Source organism: Sciurus vulgaris, assembly GCF_902686455.1.
Source record: "Sciurus vulgaris genome assembly, chromosome: 11".
Taxonomy (NCBI): domain Eukaryota; kingdom Metazoa; phylum Chordata; class Mammalia; order Rodentia; family Sciuridae; genus Sciurus; species Sciurus vulgaris.
In genome coordinates, this window is record NC_136472.1 from 777,378 (window position 1) to 797,175 (window position 19,798).

Here is a 19,798-nt window from a genome sequence, read left to right on the forward strand (position 1 = left end):
CTGTGCCGTGTGTGGTATTGAGGTCTGAGCGCAGGGAGCTCTGTCGCTGAGCCACATCCCACCCCTTTCATTTCAAGTCAGTGGGTCACCAAGTTGCCCAGGCTGGCCTCAAACCCACAGTGGCTCCGCCTCCTGCTGCCCATGCACTTTTTAATCTGTCTTTCCCCTCAACAGAGTAACTTAACAGGTGCACCAGGAATCCGTTCTAGCAGGTGACTTTGCTGATTCCGTTTTGTCTTGTAGAACTTGCTCTCTGATGGCAGAAATGTTTTCAGAACTTCCCTCCTTTTCAGTGGTGCTGATGGGGAGATACTGGCCACGCCTGTGCTGTGTGGAGTGTGGCCCTCTTGTCGCTGCCTGGTCCTGCCCCACGGGCCTGCTCAGAAAGGGCATCCGACGGGTGGGGCGGGTGTGGCTGGGAAGTCCGCGTGTGCGGGCTGCGGTGCCCAGCTCTGGTGCTGACGCTCCCCTCCTTCTTTTCCAGTCCACGCCTTCCCCATCTGCGGACCTGCTGGGGCTGGGGGCTGTTCCCCCTGCCCCCGCGGCGCCACCAACCCCCTCCTCTGGTGGGCTGCTGGTGGACGTGTTCTCAGACTCGGCTTCCTCGGTGGCACCTCTTGCTCCCGGCTCTGAAGACAACTTTGCCAGGTAGCCAGGTTCCCACACAGAACATGGGCAGAGTCGGCTGGGCAGTGGGCGGCTTGACCACCCCACTGCTGCTTGGGAGAGAGGCAGTAGCCGCATGTTGTGGTGGGTTGCTCAGTCCCCTGGCTCCACTGACAGTGCTGTGGCTGCCGGGAGGTGAGCAGGTCAGCGTCCCCAGCAGGCAGTGGGGCCACAGGTCTGGTGCTGCTGGGTGTTGAGCACACACTCTGGCCACTGCTCTCTCCTGCATCCTGCGCTCTAACCTGCTGTTCTCCCGTTGCCATTCCTGGTCAGCCTTGTAGATAAAATGTCCCTTTTTTGAGAATGACCCACTCAGCCTTGAGTTGTGGCTGCCTGCCCTGCCCTGCCTGGCCAGGCCCAGAGGTGTGTGTTCTTCCTGCAGGCTGCAGCTCTCGGGCCTCCTGACTCTCCCCGCATGTGCCTGGGCTGGCATCTTTGCTCTGTATTCCCCCATTTTTGAAATTCGGATGTCAGACTGTTCTTCCCAGCACTTACTCTTTCTTCCACCTTAGGGTCATCTGCTTGCTTCTGTTTATTAAGTTGCATACATACATACTTATTTACTGACACTGGGAATTGAACCCAGGACAGCTTTACCACTGCCACAGCCCCATCTCCAGCCCTTTGTAGTTTTTTTTTTTTTTTTTTTTTAGGTGCTGGGGATCGAACCCAGGGCCTTGTGCTTACAAGGCAAGCACTCTACCAACTGAGCTATCTCCCCGGCCCCCTTCGTTGTTTTTGAAATCACTCTTGCTAACTTTCCCAGGCTGGACTGGAACTGGCGCTCCTCCTGCCTTAGCCTCCTGAGTTCCTGGGATCCTAGGCTGCACCACTGTGCCAGGCCTGCTGTTTTTAGATCTGTGGACATGTGAAGGGCCCTTCTCTCACCCTGTACCTGTCCTGGATGCAGATTAGAAAACCTTCAGGCAGTGGCTCTTTGTCCCCAGTTTGAAGACTGTAGAAGTCTTGTGGGCTTTCTCCTTATTTATTATTTTGTGTTTTATTTATTTTATTCCTCCTATTTATTATTTTGTGTCAGCAATTTCCCAACATTGTTGGCTTATAATCTTGGAGTCAAGAAAAATTCCTTAATCCCTTATATTTGAGATGTCTGACCCACAATTCCCCCCACCTTAGCTGTGGGCAGGTAACTTTTCAGGTTCCATGGTGTCAGACTTGTTGCAGTTCTTGTGTTCATCCCGCATGCTAGCTCTCATTCCTTTGGGAAGATGGTTTGGAGTGCAGGTCAGCCCAGGCTGCCTCTTGGGCTGAAAGCAGGCTTCTCCCTCAGAGAGTACTGGGTCTAGATTGGAGAGCACCCAGTAGGGCCAGGCTCTAAGTTGCTGTGGCAGAGGGAGCTGCCTGTCCTGGGGCAGGAGCTGCATGTCCTGGGGCAGGAGCTGCGTGTCCTGGGGCAGGGCTCACAGACTGGTGTCCTGGGGCAGGAGCTGCGTGTCCTGGGGCAGGAGCTGCATATCCTGGGGCAGGGCTCACAGGCTGTGTGTCTTGGGACAGGAGCTGCGTGTCCTGGGGCAGGAGCTGCATGTCCTGGGGCAGGGCTCACAGGCTGTGTGTCTTGGGACAGGAGCTGCATGTCCTGGGGCAGGGCTCACAGGCTGTGTGTCTTGGGGCAGGAGCTGTGTGTCTTGGGGCAGGAGCTGCGTGTCCTGGGGCAGGGCTCACAGGCTGTGTGTCTTGGGGCAGGAGCTGCATGTCCTGGGGCAGGAGCTGCATGTCCTGGGGCAGGAGCTGTGTGTCTTGGGGCAGGAGCTGTATGTCCTGGGATAGGAGCTGTGTGTCTTGGGGCAGGAGCTGCGTGTCCTGGGGCAGGAGCTGTGCCCTGGGGCAGGGCTCACAGGCTGGTGTGTGTCCTGGGGCAGGGTTCACACGCTAATGTCTGGTGTGGGCTTTATCTCCTGAGTGACCCCAGCTTTGCTGTGTTGGCACCACACCAGGCTTTGAGGGCTTGCCAGTGACCAGGCCGAAGCCCCAGCTTGAAGCTCTGTGGGACTCAGGCAGAGCATTTATGAACTGTGACCCTCTGAGCAGCTGTGCTTGGTGCACCCTGATGTCCTCTCAGAGGTGGGTGGTGGAAGAGGGGAGGGCCTTGAGGTGTCACCTGCCTCTGGGCCACTGTCCTGTGAGGCTGCACTCCAGGTCCCTGCGCCCTTGCCCTTGCCTGCTGGGCAGCCCTACTCATCTGACCTGGCCTGCACGCTGCCTCAGGTGGCTGGACTCCAGGGTGTGGTGCCGACAGAGGGTCATCACGGGATGTGTGTCTGGAACAGCGTGGCAGGACTCATGCGCCAGCTCACACAGGGCTGTCATGGGGCACAGTCAGTACAGGGAGGCTGCGGCCTGCTGGCATGGCTTCTGTTCTTTGTAGGTTCCTCAGGGTTAAGGTGCAGTTGAGATTGGTCCTTCAGAAAACTATTGACCTCAGCAATGTTGATGGCACACTGTGGATGATGGATGGACACCCTTTCTGTGTCCCTGACAGATTTCAGTTTAAGTTGCCTTAATCCAAACCAAGCATGATCCCTGTGACTCCACGTTGGCATGGGTCCTTCTGTGGATGAGTTGCAGCGGGCAGCTCCCGGTGCACATGCGAGGAGCCCAGGCCTCGGGCCCACTCCTGATGGGGGTGTTCTTAGTGGCGAGGAGCTCAGAATCAAGGTGCTCACACGTACTCTTCGTGGTGTTTTGGAAAATTGTCCTGCCTGTCCACTGACAGTTTACTTTGTGGCGTTTCTCCTAGCCAGAGCTGGGTAGGTGGTCTGTCAGGCTGTGGCCTGGAGGGCTTGGAAGAGCCGCAGGAACTGGGTCTGCAGAGGTGTGTCCATGGGTCTGCTGCCTGGACGGCTCCTGGGAGCAGGGCCTGGAGCAGAGCTGGGTGAGCCCTCTTGGGTCACAGCGTGCCAGCCCTGTCCCTGTGAGGAGTCCATGTGCGTGCTCAGGTGGGCAGCTGCCGAAGTCAGAGGATGATCAGTGCAGGGTTGGTGTGGGTGGATGAGGAGATGGTGGGCAGCTGCCACTGTGAGCATGGAGGGATTGCAGCTGTGCCCTCTGCACACTGCCCAGCCCCCAGCTTGCCCCAGGCCTCGTCCCTGAGCGTGGTCAGTGGTGCCCTCCCTCCTGGGATACAAGGAGGTGGTCACCACCACCTGCTCTCCATCTCTGGTGGCCACAGGGTACAAGTGGTCCCTACCCTGTCCTCCTGTCTCCCACCTACTATCTGACCTTGGTAGGCATTAAGCCCTTTTCCAGAATAGTTCCCTTGCAGTGGGTGGCTTTGAGTGACACTGTACTGTCCTTTTCCTCCCAGGTTTGTTTGTAAAAATAATGGCGTGTTGTTTGAAAACCAGCTGCTTCAAATTGGACTTAAGTCTGAATTTCGGCAGAATCTAGGTATGTGTTTTAAATATGTAATGAAGCTTTCCCTTGGGACCCGTGGTAAACAGGAAGTGTCAGAGGTTGCATGCCAGTGAGGCCCTTTTGTCCGACACGTACAGGAGTCCTTCATGCTCTGTCCAGAGACATGGATGGCTAGGGCAGGCCTCTCTCCAGTGGAGAGGTGCTCCCGTCAGGCGCAGAGCACGGCCACAGCAGGGGAGCTGCATCTCTGCCGCCTGCACACGGGCACACTGCCTGGCGGGCTGTGGAGAGATGGGAGTCTTGAGGCAGTTGCTTGGTGTCATCTGGGGAAGCCGCTCTGGACAAGAGCATGGTCACTCCTTAGCCAGGTGGAGGTGGTGGCAGTCATGGTCCAGCAGCCCACTTCTGGGTGTAGACCCAAAGAGTGCGGAGCAGGGTCCGAAAGAGGTGTTGTGGACACATGTTCACAGCTGTGTCGTTCACAGAACCTAAGAGGAGATGGCCCAGTGGTCCTCCATGGACGTGGGTACCATGGAGCACTGTTCAGCTTTGCACACGGGACAGCGTGGCACCTGTTCCACGTGGAGGAACCTGAGGACACTAGGCTCAGTGACGTGCCCGTGTGCAAGGACATGCTGCATGATCCTGCTCACAGGAGGGCCCTCCTCTGGGAGGTGGAGTGGTGGCAGCTGCTCAGCAGGGCGAGGGAGCCGAGTGCCCTGGACTGTGCCCCTTGGGCTCGGCTAAATGGTTTATTTTGGGTCTTGATTAATTTACCACAATTTTTAAAAATGGAAAAGGGAAAGTTTTGAATCTAAAAAGAAAAGATTATGCCCATTGGAACTCTGGGGCTGCTGTTGCTGAAGTGGCCCCCGCGGGACGTGCTGGGCACCTCCCTCCCAGGGAGCCTTGTGAGCCTGCAAGGAAGCCTGTGCAGAGCGAGCAGGGGTGCAGGGAGGAAGGGAAGCAGCTCTCCCTCAGGGCCCTGGCAGGGTGGGGTGGGGCAGGGGCCTGAGTCTGCGGTGAGCAGGCTGCTCCTCGCGACCAAGTCCTGGCCTCTGGCCAGGATGAGTTTGCCTGGCTTCGGTTTACTTTGGGGCTGTGCGTGGGTGACACCAAAGTGCTTGCCTTTTCAGAACCTTTGGGGCTTACTTTCCTCTCTGGACTCAGAGGGTGAAAACCCCACTGAGACCTGTGTGAAGACTCAGGTGCTCTAACTGGCTGGCACAGAGCAGCAGCTGACTGCCTTGGCAGGGTGGTCTGGTGGTGGTGTGGGCTCAGTGTGCATGTCTGAAGGATAGTCCCTACATGGGCAGTGCTGGCTCTGGGCCATCCAGTGGACCCAGGCCCAGCCAGGCCTCCCTGAAGGGCCCGAGTGGGGTCTGCATGCTGCAGGTGCAGGCAGGGCTGGGCTAGCATGACTGCTGGTATGAGTGACACCTTCCTGTCTGGTTCTCCCTGCACAGGTGTGCAGGAGCGGTCAGGAGACCCAGGAATGCTGCTAAGGGGAGGAGAACCGGCCCTGCTTCTGGCTTCAGCATGCAATCTTTTTTTTTTTAAATTTTTTTATTTTTTTGGAATACTAAGAATGGAACCCAGAAACGTTTTGCTACTGAGCCACATCTATGGTTCTGTTTATTTTTCATTTAGAAACAGGGTCTCCTTAAGTGACTGAGAGTATTTTTGCTAGGCTGGCCTTGGGCTTGTGAGCCTCCTGCCACCAATGACTCCCCAGTCATTGTGGGTACACACCGGTGCCACTGTGCCTGGCTGCATGCTCCCTTTTTTTTGGGGGGGGGTGGGGCGTTACTGGGGATTGAACCCAGGGCACTTCATTCAGTGAACCACATCCACAGCCTGCTTTTGTATTTTATTTAGACAGGATCTCACTGAGTTGATTAGGGCCTCACTAAGTTGCTGAGGCTGGCTTTGAACTTGTGATCCTCCTGACTCAGCCTCCTGAGCTGCGGGGATTACAGGCATGCACCACCATGCCTGGCTTTTGCATGCTCTTTAAAATCAGTGAAAACATTAATTTTAGCTTCAGCTGTCGGTCATAGCAATTAGCTTAGATTTAGTCAGGGCTTACAGGGCACTTGGTTTTCACTGTAACTATGCAGATCAAGTATAAAGTGAAGTGTGTGAAAAAATCGTTTTTGTCCCCTAGGCCGGATGTTCATATTTTACGGTAACAAGACCTCCACGCAGTTCTTGAACTTTACTCCAACACTCATCTGTGCAGATGACCTGCAGGCTAATATCCTTGGTGCCACCTGGGCCTCAGACAGACAGGTGGCCGTCTGGGGGTTAGCTGGACCTTGGAGGAAGTTGCTTTTGGTCATGATAGCAAGGTGGTCCCAGGTGGGCAGGTCAGGTGGTCCCTTGCAGTGCATCTGTCTGCCCCTCATCTGCTGCCTGAGCTGCTGCCTCTCCTGACTTCTGTCCTGTGGTGTCATTGGTGAGTCCCAACTGAAAGCTGCTCTTGCCCTTGGAGGCCTGCCTCTGGGCCATTTCTGCTCAGAGTGGAGCGTGTAGGGAGTTTGTTTCCAGCAGCCCCCTGTTCAGACTGTAGTCTTGTCCCTTAGTAAGCACAGGGTGCCTCCCTTGGGGACCTAGTCTGATGGGTGGAGCAGTGAGCTCCTCTCCACCTGTGATGTGTGCATTTTTAGAGGAACACTAAAACATACTCTTGAAACTTTCGGAATAGACATAAAACACACAGATGTGCTGTCTTCGTTCAAGATCAGGAGCATAGGCTCACGTCTGTGTGTCCTTCCCTGGGGCCTGCGGGGTTCTAAGGACCTGTAGGGTGGTCCTGAGCCTGGCCGCTGAATGGCCAGTGGGCTCAGCATCCAAAGGGAAGGAGAGGCCTTCCCTTCCACCTCCAGACCCAGCTGGGTCGTGTGGGTTGCTTTGTAGGTGGCTTGCAGCATAGTGGCACCTGTATGCTGACTGCACACAGAGCTGGCCCAGATGGTGGGGTTGCCTTGCTGAGGTGACAGGTACTCGCTTCTGCTGAGGGACGAACAGAGCAGCCAGTGGTCCTTCCCAGTGGCCTTGCAAAAGAAGGGAGTGGGCAGATGCACAGCAGCCTTGGGAAGCTGGGTCCACTCTCCAGTCTCAGGCAGAAGGACAGGTCTGGTGATGGCCCTGGCCTAAGCTCTGTGATGTGGCGGGGCATGGTGTGGGCATGTGCTGCCTCCCGTGGTGGGGCTTGCCCAGCCGGGCCTGCTCTCCCAGATGGTCTGAACTCCTTAACCTGCCCGCTCACATCTGAACCTGCAGACCAAGCCTGTGGACCCAACGGTGGATGGGGGTGCACAGGTGCAGCAGGTGGTTAATATAGAGTGCGTGTCTGACTTCACGGAGGCGCCGGTCCTCAACATTCAGTTCAGGTAGGAGTGAGTGTCGGCCCTCCAGGGGGACACCCAGCCATTGACAGCCCTCCAGAGTGCAGGAAGCCAGCAGTGAGCGCAGCGTGTGCCCCAGGGCCTGTAGCCTGAGTGCTGCAGGGCCAGCCTTCAGCATCTCCCAGCTGTCGGCTCTCTCCAGAGCCAGGCAGGGCTTCTTGTGCAGCTGCATGCAGACCCCCACCCTGAGAGTACCCCTGTGGAATAGCTGTGATCGCAGGTTTGCTGTAGGTCTGAGGCCAGGATGTTTGGAGAAGCACATTTTCACATTCTAGAAACAGAGAACTTAGGCAAATGCTTCTCTTCCGTCTTGTGTGGGGAGTAACCCCATGCCGTCTGCAGACCTGCTGCTCTGGGAGGCAGACAGAGGGCAAAGGCGGGAGTTGGTGGGTATCCTGCCAGCCCGGAGAAGGTATGGTCCTCCCAGTCCCTTGGACCAGGCAGTGCACTTGGCCCTGGCTTCACTCACACAGCTGCCTCTGTGGGTACATGGAGGGTTGGCTCAGCCCCTGCAGGATGATGGACCATTCTGTGGCTGGGGCAGCCTGGGGTGGCTTCCCGAGCCCTGGGCTATGCAGCCGGGAACCCTGTCCCTCCCCTCTTGTTAACACGTTTGCCCATAGGTATGGTGGCACCTTCCAGAATGTGTCTGTCAAGCTACCCATCACGCTCAACAAATTTTTCCAGCCCACAGAAATGGCTTCTCAGGATTTCTTTCAACGTTGGAAGCAGCTGAGCAAGTGAGAGGGCAGTGTGCTGGGGCAGGGAGGGCAGCAGGGGGCATTCGATGGGTGGCGTGTTTTGTCTCTGGAGTGGCTGCCAGCTCTGATAGCCCTCTGTGCCCTTCCTCAGCCCACAACAAGAGGTGCAGAACATTTTCAAAGCAAAGCATCCAATGGACACAGAGATCACTAAAGCAAAGGTAAAAGGTTGTAGTGGTGTCCCCAAGGCAGATAACGTAGCTATTGCCCATCCTGACATCCTCCTCCATTTGGACAGATCATTGGATTTGGTTCTGCGCTCCTTGAGGATGTCGATCCCAACCCTGCGAATTTTGTGGGTGCTGGCATCATACATACCAGAACCACCCAGATTGGGTGCCTGCTGCGTTTGGAGCCCAATCTGCAAGCCCAGGTCAGCTCCTGTGGAGGCGGGTGGGTGCTCTGATGCGTCCCTCTGGCAGTGGGATGTGCAGATCCTGAGGGGTGTGCTCCTATAGCCTGTGCCCACCAGTGCGTGTAGTGTTCCCCTCTCCCTGTGGGCTCTGGTGTGGCCCCCAGAGCCTCCTCGCGGCTGGCGTGCTGGGCCCCATGCTCTGTTGCAGTTCCATCAGCGGTGCTTCCACTTACCCTGAGCAGTGTCCTTCTGAACGAGGGTGCCTAGTTTGTGTGTCCAGTTCTGCTGGGGGCACCTGCTGCTGCTTCATGGGTGGTTCCTGGGAGAGCAGTTGCCCCTGGGCAGGTGTGAGGTTAACTGAGAGGAGCTGTGGGCTGCCGTCCAGCGTGCCTGGCGCTCTCTGCTCTGTGCTGGCCGTCATTCAGCCTGTCTGTTCTCACTGCTCGGTGTCTGCTGTGTGCGGGGCTGGCTAGGGAGCTCCATGTGCCACTGACCTGCTGCCTCTGTTTCAGATGTACCGGCTCACGCTGCGCACGAGCAAAGACACCGTCTCGCAGAGGTTGTGTGAGCTGCTGTCAGAGCAGTTCTGATCCCTGGGGCAGAAGGTCCGGCTCATGTTTGTGCATCTCTTCGTCTCTACCATTCGTCTTCGTCACCATACTGCAAACGAAACCCCTTGTCTGAATATCGCAGCACAAGGTGCCTCCAGGCCCAGCCCCTGGGCGGTGCGGGACAAGGGGGCACTGCTGGAGGAGGACTGCAGTGGGCCTGCCCTGGCAGGAGGGCCCTGGGCCCTGGGTATCGAGACAGCTCTGTGGTTCAGCCTACCAATTAAAGGGAGATGCGAAGTTTGAGTGGAAGTGGGATTCTGTCGAGGCTTGTCCAGTGCTGCTGTCCTGGCGTGGGCCCGGCTCAGACTCTGGCGCAGCAGTGCCGCTGTGCTTGCGGGGCTGCCCTGGACCATCTGCTGTGCGACAGGGACACCCACTGCAGGAGGAGTGTGGCTTGGCCTGCAGGGTGGGCAGCATGTCATGGGACTTGCTGAGGTACTGCCGGGTGTGCCTGGGAAGGGTTGTCATTCACTGCTCTACTGACTGTTGCCCACACCAGGCACCCGCTCTCCTCGGCTGGCCCTGTGCGCAGCTCCGGTGTTTTTGCAGGGACTTCTGTGCTGTGCTCTGTACGACACCTTAGGTTTGCACTGGTGGGTGGAGGGATCCTGAAGGATCTGCAGTGCATGACCATGGCCCATCTTGCAAGCCTCTGCAAGGTGTTTGTCCTGCCTGCTGGTGGCCTTCACCAGTCAGCGCAGTCTCTGGGGCTTCAGCTGAGGCTGAAGTATTGTAGACTGCACCTGTCCAGTCCTTGCTGGAGGTGGGGATGGAGGAGATGGGAGGGGACAGCGGCCCTGAACAGGGCTCTGCTGAGGGTGTGCTGGGCCTGCTGGCCTTGTACTCCAGCTCTCACAGGGGTCCCCGCATACGTAGCACCTCGAGGCCAGGTGTGGATGGGGCAGAGAGGCCTCGGGAGCCGAGGCGAGCCCTGAGACAGCTCTCAGGGTCAGTGCACAGCAGTTCCGCAGGTTCGCCACTTGTGCCCACAGCACCTGAGGAGATGTAGGAAAAGATAGGACCCACTGTCTCTCCCTTGATGTGCCAGAGCACTGGGTGCCACATGGGCCCTTTGCCCCGGCCTCTGGCCATTAGCCTGCTGCTGCTGAGTCTTGGGGACAGCTGCAGGGCATTGTGTCCCACCCAGGGTGACTTTCACAGCATCCAGCCCTTCCTGTGCTGACCTTGGTGTGTGTGTGCTCCAGAGCTCCTGGTCTGCCCGCAGCATGTCAAGACACACCCCTGCCTCAGGGTGGGCTTTTGCTGCAGATGGATAGCCTGGCTCCCTGGCCAGGGTGAGCTTCTGTGTCCTCTTGTTGCAGCTGCTGGACAGTGTGGCTGTCCCACAGCAGGGTCTTTGGCCATGGCTCCTCTGCATGGGCAGCCAGGTGGTGGTCTCTGGGCAGTAAGTCCCCTGGCATAGGAAGGGCTGCTGAGGCACAGGCCTGCCCTCTGTGCCATCCCAGGGGTGTCCATCTGTGCATTGTGCTCCTTTTCAGAGAAAAATAAATGCTAGTGCAGTTGACCAGAATATGTGTGTAGTCTTTTGGGGAGCATTCTGCGGGCATTGTGGGTGCTGGCACCAAGGACCCTGGAGTGCCATCTGCCTGTGCAGCCTGTTCTTCAGCACGGGGGCAGTTACTGTGGGCCTGGCAGTGCTGGACAGGGCACCTCAAAAAGCCACAGCGCACCTTTGCCCTGTTGGTGTGACTCTGGGTGTGGCTGAGTCTGCCTGCTGCAGTGGGTGTTGGGCTGTGGCTCCGTGGAGGCCTCTGGTCGAGGCTCACAGGACAGGGCTCTTTCCTGCTGAGCTTCCTGTCTGGAAACCTGCAGCATGGCACTGGAGATGCTGCTGGAGGGACCCAGAGGGTCGTAGCATCACCAGGCGCTTGAGCGGGGTTCTGGGTGGGGCATAGCCAGTAGTAGTGTCCTTTCTTGTCCCAGTCCCACCTAGGGACAGCCCCACCCGGCCCAGGTCCTGTGCCCACTGTGCATGTGTGCCCAGGAATGGAGGCCCGAGGGATTTGGAGGATGACACAGCGGTGCTCTTGGATTAACCTCTGCCTTTACAAGAACTAGTTTATTTGGAATCAGCTCGGTGATGGGCGACGGCCTCCTCTGGGGATGTGGGTTCTGGTGGCGGCCAGCCTGGCCGCTGATGCCACTGTCTTACACCTGCTTGTCGCCCTGACCAAGGATACCCCTCTCTGCTGTATTTGGTGCTTACCTTGCCTTTTGTCCCCTATCCCTGTCCACACCCCCATGTCCCCATCTCCAGTCCTCATGCTCCCCAGCAGCCTGCTGGCACAACCCCTCCTTGGCCTCTTCTCTGCAAGATTCTGCAACCAAAGGCTGGGAGGCTGTGTACGTGGCAGATGCTGCAATCAGCAAGTGCCCAGTGTGTCGGGGTCAGCAGTTCATTGCCCACCTCAAACCTACTCTTAGCAGGGTCTGCAGGAGGTGGGTGGTCAGGAGTCCTGCCTAGCAGCTTCTTCCTCACAGCAGCCTCAGGTGAGCCGCCTCTGAGGGCTCATGGAGACCAGATCTATGTCCAGGAAAGGGGCTGCTGCACAAATCCAGAGGAGGTGGCCATGGTGGCATCTGTTTTGTTCTTGACCTGTGACCCTTCATGTCCGGGAGACCAGGCTGCTCCTCTAGTCTCTGCATGGGGGTTTGCACACACAGTTGCTGAACACCTGCAAGGTGAGCGTGAGCTGCTGGCCTGGTGTGTTGGGGTCTGGACAGGGCAGGAGGAGCTGCTTCTCGTAGGAGCTAAGTGGTGAGCAGCAGCTGCATTGGGCGTCCACCTGCTGGGTGGTGATGTTGAAGCTGCCAAGAAGCAGACAAGCAGAGAGTCAGTGAAGCCCCTCACTCCCCTGAGGAGCAGGCAGGACCCCAGGCTGTTCATGGGCCACCTCTTCAAGAGCATTTCCTCTCCTACTGACTGTTGCTCACAGACACAGAGCAGGTGTGGCCCTGGGCATGGGGAAGGCTGCCTGGGCCCCAGTGGGGTGGGGTGGGGCAGCACTGCGAGTACTTGACAGCCTGGCTCCTACAGTGGTCCTGACCCATCCAGGAAGGTTGGCTCCCAGGAGCTCACCTGACAGAAGAGGCACAGACACCCTCGCAGCGGGTCAGCGTCACGTTTGCTGTGCACCCCTGGTACGTGATCTCTTGCTCATGCTCCTGTACACTGCAGGGTCCTGGGAGCCAAGAGGCAAGAGAGTCAGGTGGATAGTGAGATTAATGCTCACTTCAGGGCAGGGCCATTGAGCTGAGGGTACAGCTGAACAATAGGACTGAGCTTGGAGAAGCCAGAAGTCAGGTAGGCCCCACCCTGGCCCCTGCAGTTCAGACCAGGTTCTGCATGGAGAGAAAGGCTGGCAGCCTCTCATTCCTGACTCTTTGGAAGGACCTGGTAGTAGGCTGGGCCTGAGCTCTCACCACCACCACTCCTATGGCCCAGACATGACCTATGGCCATCAAGTGTCTCAGGACCTGCTGAGGGCCAGGAGAGTATGTTGGTGTCTCTCCCCATATCGCTGTTGGGGGAGGGGAAGCAGAACAGGCCCTGTGGTCTGGGTTTCTAGGAGGGGTGTGGTGTGAGTACCAGGACACCTGGTCAGAGGTGGTGGTGATGCTGCAGCGCGGCCCAAGGTACGCTGGTGCAGGGGACAGGCATTACAAGCTGCTAGTGTGGACGTGGGTCAACACACTTAAAAAAAAAAAAAAAAAAAGAAGGTTTCTGGAAGACTGGACATCCTGCTCCAGGTGTCTCTTCCTCAGTTGCATCAAGCTGATTTTGTCCCCCTACTACATCAGCAGCTGAGGAGGGAGGGGCTCATGGTCTGGTGTCCTGAGCCCCAGCTGTCCCCCTGCAGCCCACTCCCATTGCTTGTGTTCTGCTTCCTGATGTTATTTCCACAGAAAACAGCCTGCATCCAAGTCTTTTTTGTACACCGTGACAAGGCCTCATGCACAGTATAATGTGCAACTGGCCTGGTGAGCAGGCCCTGCTCAGGAAGGGTGTGCCAGGGCAGCCCATCTCCAAGGACAGGTGCCACAGGAGATATACTCCTATACTCCCAGGGAAGGAAGGGCGTACTCAGAGTCCAGGGTGGATGTGGGCAGCTCCTGTTGCCATGGCATGGCCCAGGCACATGCTTACTTTGCAGGGAGCCCTGGCAGTGAGTGCCTTCATTAAATGGCAGCCCTGGTCTCCAGTCCCACTTGACCTTCTGCAGGTCAGGGAGGTACATACTTCCACTAGATTTTGCTTTTCCTCTCTAACTCAAAGGAGGTCATTCTCCTTGAGCTCAAGGGCCCCTGCTAATTCACACCCTCGGTGCTTCTCAAGGGTCAGATGTGGAAGGCTATCTGTGGGGAGACGTCAGCCTGAAAAGAAGTCAAAGAAGTGGAGGGACATGATGCAGAGGCCCAGGTTGTGAAAGAGGCCTCCCATGGCTGGTAGGAGGCTGGAGAAAGCCCTAGTTTCAGCCAGACTGGAGTTAGCACAGAGGGATGCTCAGGTTTGGGACAGGCACACGGGACTTGGGCAGCATGGAGGCATGATGGGACGAGGGAAGGTGGTGCACAAGAGCAGCACAGCACTGTTGAGGGAAGAGGCAGGCCTGGAGTGCAGCCCTGTACCTATGGAGGCTACAGAGATGCTACTTACCAGGAGAGGACACCGGGGGAGCCACAGTAGAAGAGGATGCTGGGGGGAAGGTAGAGGAGCTTCCACGAGAGGTTATGTGGCTGGACAGGAGCATGGATGTGGGCAGCCTGGTGGTACCAGGAGGGCTGGTAGTGAAGTTGGTGGTGGGGGAAATGGTTGAAGCTGTCATCCCCAAGGTAGATGACACGAGATCTAGCGTGGAAGCTTGGGTGGTGAGAGAAGTAAACTGGGAGGTGGTGGATTGTGAGAAGGCAGAGGAAGGGGAGGCACTGGGTGTGATCCTGGAAGTGGAGGGGAAGTCTGGGCTAGACTCTGGTACTTGAGGTGGCCTGGGAGACATATGGACAGGAGGCAGGGTGGGAAGATCAGAGGGGGAGACAGATGAGGTAAAAGGAGGTGAGAGGGAAGTCTTGACAGGAGTGGAGGCTTGTGTGGGAGACAAAAAGGAAGAAAGAGAGGTAGAATGTGATCTGCTTGTGAGTCCAGGGGACAGTGCAGGAGAGGACATGGACCTGCTGGTGGGCGAGTACTGTGAAGTAGCAATGGTGGGGGTTGGAGGGACTGAAGTAGGTGATGAAATCAAAGAAGAACTAGAGGGGAACATAGTAGAAACGAACGATGAGGAAGTCTGAGAGGTTGACAGGGAGGATATGGATGAGGTCTTGGACCAAAGCATAGAAGGAGAAGGAGTAGATGGAGAAAAAGAAGTGGAAAGAATTGGAAAATGAGATGGTGAAGTAATTGGAGACAAAAAAGGAGAACTAGAGATAGAAACGTACGGGAAATTAGGTGAGGAGCTCCCCAAAGTGGAAGACGCTGGGGAAGTATGGAAATTACTCTGGGATTGGAACAAAGCACTGGTGGATGAGGTTATCAGGGGTGTGGTGTTTGAGGGTCCTGTAGCCTTGAGTGTTGTGGATAAAACACTGGAGATCATTGTCCTTGGCATGGAGGTTGCCCAGAGCGCAGGTGTGCTGTATGGGTTGCTGAGGCTCTCAGAGGTTGTGGTCTGTTCCGAGGTGGACAGTGTGGGAACCAGGGAGGTCATTGAGGTGTGAGGTCCAGATGGAATTGAAATGGTAGTGGTGGATCTGAGGGACGTTCCTGAGAGGGGAAGTGAAGCGTGGGCAGTGGTGGAGGCAGACGTGGTGTGTGAAGACTGAGAGGACCATGGTGTTTGTGGAGTGCTCTGAGTGGCCTTGGAGGTTTGGACCTGAGGGCTCTCCGTTCCCACGATGGTGGTGGCCACAGGGGATGTGGATGGCTGATGTGGCGAGGAGAAAGTGTGTGACTCGGGGAGAGGGGAGGTGCTGGCTGTAGTTAAAGAGCTGTGTGCTTGGGTGGAGGTAGTGTTGGTCGTGGTCATCATTGGTGTGGTTGTGGGTCCTGTGGCCTTGAGTGTTGTAGTTACGAGACTGGTGATCGTTGTCCTTGGCATGGAGGTTGCCCAGAGTGCTGGTGCACTGGATGGGTTGCTGAGGCTCTCAGACTTTGTGGTCAGTGCCGAGGTGGACTGTGTGGAAACCATAGAGGTCGGTGAGGTCTGAGGCACAGATAGAGTTGAAATTGTAGTGGTGGTTCTGAGGGGTGTTCCTGTGATGGGAAGTGAAGCGTGGGCAGTGGTGGAGGCAGACGTGGTGTGCGAAGACTGAGAGGACCATGGTGTTTGTGGAGTGGTCTGAGTGGCCTTGGAGGTTTGGACCTGAGGGCTCTCCGTTCCCACGATGGTGGTGGCCACAGGAGATGTGGATGGCTGGTGTGGCGAGGAGAAAGTGTGTGACTCGGGGAGAGGGGAGGTGCTGGCTGTAGTTACAGAGCTGTGTGCTTGGGTGGAGGTAGTGTTGGTCGTGGTCATCATTGGTGTGGTTGTGGGTCCTGTGGCCTTGAGTGTTGTGGTTACGAGATTGGTGATCGTTGTCCTTGGCATGGAGGTTGCCCAGAGTGCTGGTGCACTGGATGGGTTGCTGAGGCTCTCAGACTTTGTGGTCAGTGCCGAGGTGGACTGTGTGGGAACCAGAGGGATCGTTGAGGTCTGGGCCCCAACTGAACTTGAGAAGGTACTGGTGGATCTGAGGGACGTTCCTGTGGGGGGAAGTGAAGCGTGGGCAGTGGTGGAGGCAGACGTGGTGTGTGAAGACTGAGAGGACCAAGGTGTTTGTGGAGTGGTCTGAGTGGCCTTGGAGGTTTGGACCTGAGGACTCTCCGTTCCCACGATGGTGGTGGCCACAGGAGATGTGGATGGCTGGTGTGGCGAGGAGAAAGTGTGTGACTCGGGGAGAGGGGAGGTGCTGGCTGTAGTTACAGAGCTGTGTGCTTGGGTGGAGGTAGTGTTGGTCGTGGTCATCATTGGTGTGGTTGTGGGTCCTGTGGCCTTGAGTGTTGTGGTTACGAGATTGGTGATCGTTGTCCTTGGCATGGAGGTTCCCCAGAGCACTGGTGCACTGGATGGGTTGCTGAGGCTCTCAGACTTTGTGGTCAGTGCCGAGGTGGACTGTGTGGGAACCAGAGGGATCGTTGAGGTCTGGGCCCCAACTGAACTTGAGAAGGTACTGGTGGATCTGAGGGACGTTGCTGTGGGGGGAAGTGAAGTGTGGGCAGTGGTGGAGGCAGACGAGGTGTGCGAAGACTGAGAGGACCATGGTGTTTGTGGAGTGCTCTGAGTGGCCTTGGAGGTTTGGACCTGAGGGCTCTCCGTTCCCACGATGGTGGTGGCCACAGGAGATGTGGATGGCTGGTGTGGCGAGGAGAAAGTGTGTGACTCGGGGAGAGGGGAGGTGCTGGCTGTAGTTAAAGAGCTGTGTGCTTGGGTGGAGGTAGTGTTGGTCATGGTCATCATTGGTGTGGTGGTTGTGGGTCCTGTGGCCTTGAGTGTTGTGGTTACGAGATTGGTGATCGTTGTCCTTGGCATGGAGGTTGCCCAGAGTGCTGGTGCACTGGATGGGTTGCTGAGGCTCTCAGACTTTGTGGTCAGTGCCGAGGTGGACTGTGTGGGAACCAGAGGGATCGTTGAGGTCTGGGCCCCAACTGAACTTGAGAAGGTACTGGTGGATCTGAGGGACGTTCCTGTGGGGGGAAGTGAAGCGTGGGCAGTGGTGGAGGCAGACGTGGTGTGCGAAGACTGAGAGGACCATGGTGTTTGTGGAGTGGTCTGAGTGGCCTTGGAGGTTTGGACCTGAGGGCTCTCCGTTCCCACGATGGTGGTGGCCACAGGAGATGTGGATGGCTGGTGTGGCGAGGAGAAAGTGTGTGACTCGGGGAGAGGGGAGGTGCTGGCTGTAGTTACAGAGCTGTGTGCTTGGGTGGAGGTAGTGTTGGTCGTGGTCATCATTGGTGTGGTGGTTGTGGGTCCTGTGGCCTTGAGTGTTGTGGTTACGAGATTGGTGATCGTTGTCCTTGGCATGGAGGTTGCCCAGAGTGCTGGTGCACTGGATGGGTTGCTGAGGCTCTCAGACTTTGTGGTCAGTGCCGAGGTGGACTGTGTGGGAACCAGAGGGATCGTTGAGGTCTGGGCCCCAACTGAACTTGAGAAGGTACTGGTGGATCTGAGGGACGTTCCTGTGGGGGGAAGTGAAGCGTGGGCAGTGGTGGAGGCAGACGTGGTGTGCGAAGACTGAGAGGACCAAGGTGTTTGTGGAGTGCTCTGAGTGGCCTTAGAGGTTTGGACCTGAGGACTCTCCGTTCCCACGATGGTGGTGGCCACAGGAGATGTGGATGGCTGGTGTGGCGAGGAGAAAGTGTGTGACTCGGGGAGAGGGGAGGTGCTGGCTGTAGTTACAGAGCTGTGTGCTTGGGTGGAGGTAGTGTTGGTCGTGGTCATCATTGGTGTGGTTGTGGGTCCTGTGGCCTTGAGTGTTGTGGTTACGAGACTGGTGATCGTTGTCCTTGGCATCGTGGTTCCCCAGAGCACTGGTGCACTGGATGTGATGCTGAGGCTCTCAGACTTTGTGGTCAGTGCCGAGGTGGACTGTGTGGGAACCAGAGGGATCGTTGAGGTCTGGGCCCCAACTGAACTTGAGAAGGTACTGGTGGATCTGAGGGACGTTCCTGCGGGGGGAAGTGAAGTGTGGGCAGTGGTGGAGGCAGATGTGGTGTGCGAAGACTGAGAGGACCATGGTGTTTGTGGAGTGCTCTGAGTGGCCTTGGAGGTTTGGACCTGAGGGCTCTCCGTTCCCACGATGGTGGTGGCCACAGGAGATGTGGATGGCTGGTGTGGTGAGGAGAAAGTGTGTGACTCGGGGAGAGGGGTGGTGCTGGCTGTAGTTACAGAGCTGTGTGCTTGGGTGGAGGTAGTGTTGGTCGTGGTCATCATTGGTGTGGTGGTTGTGGGTCCTGTGGCCTTGAGTGTTGTGGTTACGAGACTGGTGATCGTTGTCCTTGGCATGGAGGTTGCCCAGAGTGCTGGTGCACTGGATGGGTTGCTGAGGCTCTCAGACTTTGTGGTCAGTGCCGAGGTGGACTGTGTGGGAACCAGAGGGATCGTTGAGGTCTGGGCCCCAACTGAACTTGAGAAGGTACTGGTGGATCTGAGGGACGTTCCTGTGGGGGGAAGTGAAGCGTGGGCAGTGGTGGAGGCAGACGTGGTGTGCGAAGACTGAGAGGACCATGGTGTTTGTGGAGTGCTCTGAGTGGCCTTGGAGGTTTGGACCTGAGGGCTCTCTGTTCCCACGATGGTGGTGGCCACAGGAGATGTGGATGGCTGGTGTGGCGAGGAGAAAGTGTGTGACTCGGGGAGAGGGGAGGTGCTGGCTGTAGTTAAAGAGCTGTGTGCTTGGGTGGAGGTAGTGTTGGTCGTGGTCATCTTTGGTGTGGTTGTGGGTCCTGTGGCCTTGAGTGTTGTGGTTACGAGACTGGTGATCGTTGTCCTTGGCATCGTGGTTCCCCAGAGCACTGGTGCACTGGATGTGATGCTGAGGCTCTCAGACTTTGTGGTCAGTGCCGAGGTGGACTGTGTGGAAACCATAGTGGTCAGTGAGGTCTGAGGCGCAGATAGAGTTGAAATGGTAGTGGTGGATCTGAGGGATGTTCCTGTGGGGGAAAGTGAAGTGTGGGCAGTGGTGGAGGCAGACGTGGTGTGTGAAGACTGAGAGGACCAAGGTGTTTGTGGAGTGCTCTGAGTGGCCATGGAGGTTTGGACCTGAGGGCTCTCCGTTCCCACGATGGTGGTGGCCACAGGAGATGTGGATGGCTGGTGTGGCGAGGAGAAAGTGTGTGACTCGGGGAGAGGGGAGGTGCTGGCTGTAGTTAAAGAGCTGTGTGCTTGGGTGGAGGTAGTGTTGGTCGTGGTCATCATTGGTGTGGTTGTGGGTCCTGTGGCCTTGAGTGTTGTGGTTACGAGACTGGTGATCGTTGTCCTTGGCATGGAGGTTGCCCAGAGTGCTGGTGCACTGGATGGGTTGCTGAGGCTCTCAGACTTTGTGGTCTGTTCCGAGGTGGACAGTGTGGGAACCAGGGAGGTCATTGAGGTGTGAGGTCCAGATGGAATTGAAATGGTAGTGGTGGATCTGAGGGACGTTCCTGTGAGGGGAAGTGAAGCGTGGGCAGTGGTGGAGGCAGACGTGGTGTGCGAAGACTGAGAGGACCATGGTGTTTGTGGAGTGTTCTGAGTGGCCTTGGAGGTTTGGACCTGAGGGCTCTCCGTTCCCACGATGGTGGTGGCCACAGGAGATGTGGATGGCTGGTGTGGCGAGGAGAAAGTGTGTGACTCGGGGAGAGGGGAGGTGCTGGCTGTAGTTAAAGAGCTGTGTGCTTGGGTGGAGGTAGTGTTGGTCGTGGTCATCATTGGTGTGGTTGTGGGTCCTGTGGCCTTGAGTGTTGTGGTTACGAGACTGGTGATCGTTGTCCTTGGCATCGTGGTTCCCCAGAGCACTGGTGCACTGGATGTGATGCTGAGGCTCTCAGACTTTGTGGTCAGTGCCGAGGTGGACTGTGTGGAAACCATAGTG

The 19,798-nt window shown here is 57.0% G+C and overlaps 2 protein-coding genes across 4 annotated transcripts in view; one reads left to right on the forward strand and one right to left on the reverse strand.

Moving 5' to 3' along the window:
- The window catches only part of AP2A2 (adaptor related protein complex 2 subunit alpha 2), a 59,637-nt gene extending 50,210 nt beyond the window's left edge, over positions 1-9,427 (forward strand). For 2 of the 3 annotated variants that reach the window (XM_079105640.1, XM_079105641.1), the window contains exons 15-22: positions 485-648; positions 3,992-4,074; positions 6,209-6,333; positions 7,327-7,436; positions 8,075-8,191; positions 8,304-8,373; positions 8,451-8,585; positions 9,080-9,427. In XM_079105640.1, coding sequence (XP_078961766.1) covers positions 485-648; positions 3,992-4,074; positions 6,209-6,333; positions 7,327-7,436; positions 8,075-8,191; positions 8,304-8,373; positions 8,451-8,585; positions 9,080-9,157 — 882 coding nt within the window. In that variant the 3' untranslated portion in view covers positions 9,158-9,427. Of the gene's footprint in view, positions 1-484; positions 649-3,991; positions 4,075-6,208; positions 7,437-8,074; positions 8,192-8,303; positions 8,374-8,450; positions 8,586-9,079 lie in introns of those variants that run through there. The other variant, XM_079105639.1, reaches the window with a different exon arrangement.
- A 2,405-nt stretch (positions 9,428-11,832) lies between these two features.
- LOC306640920 (uncharacterized protein) lies at positions 11,833-19,794 on the reverse strand (the record flags this gene model as incomplete). Its single annotated transcript, XM_079105638.1, has 3 exons — positions 11,833-12,007; positions 12,279-12,381; positions 13,857-19,794. The coding sequence occupies 3 exons, from the start codon at positions 19,792-19,794 to the stop codon at positions 11,833-11,835; spliced, it is 6,216 nt and encodes a 2,071-aa protein (XP_078961764.1).
- Between the last annotated feature and the right edge of the window lie 4 nt (positions 19,795-19,798).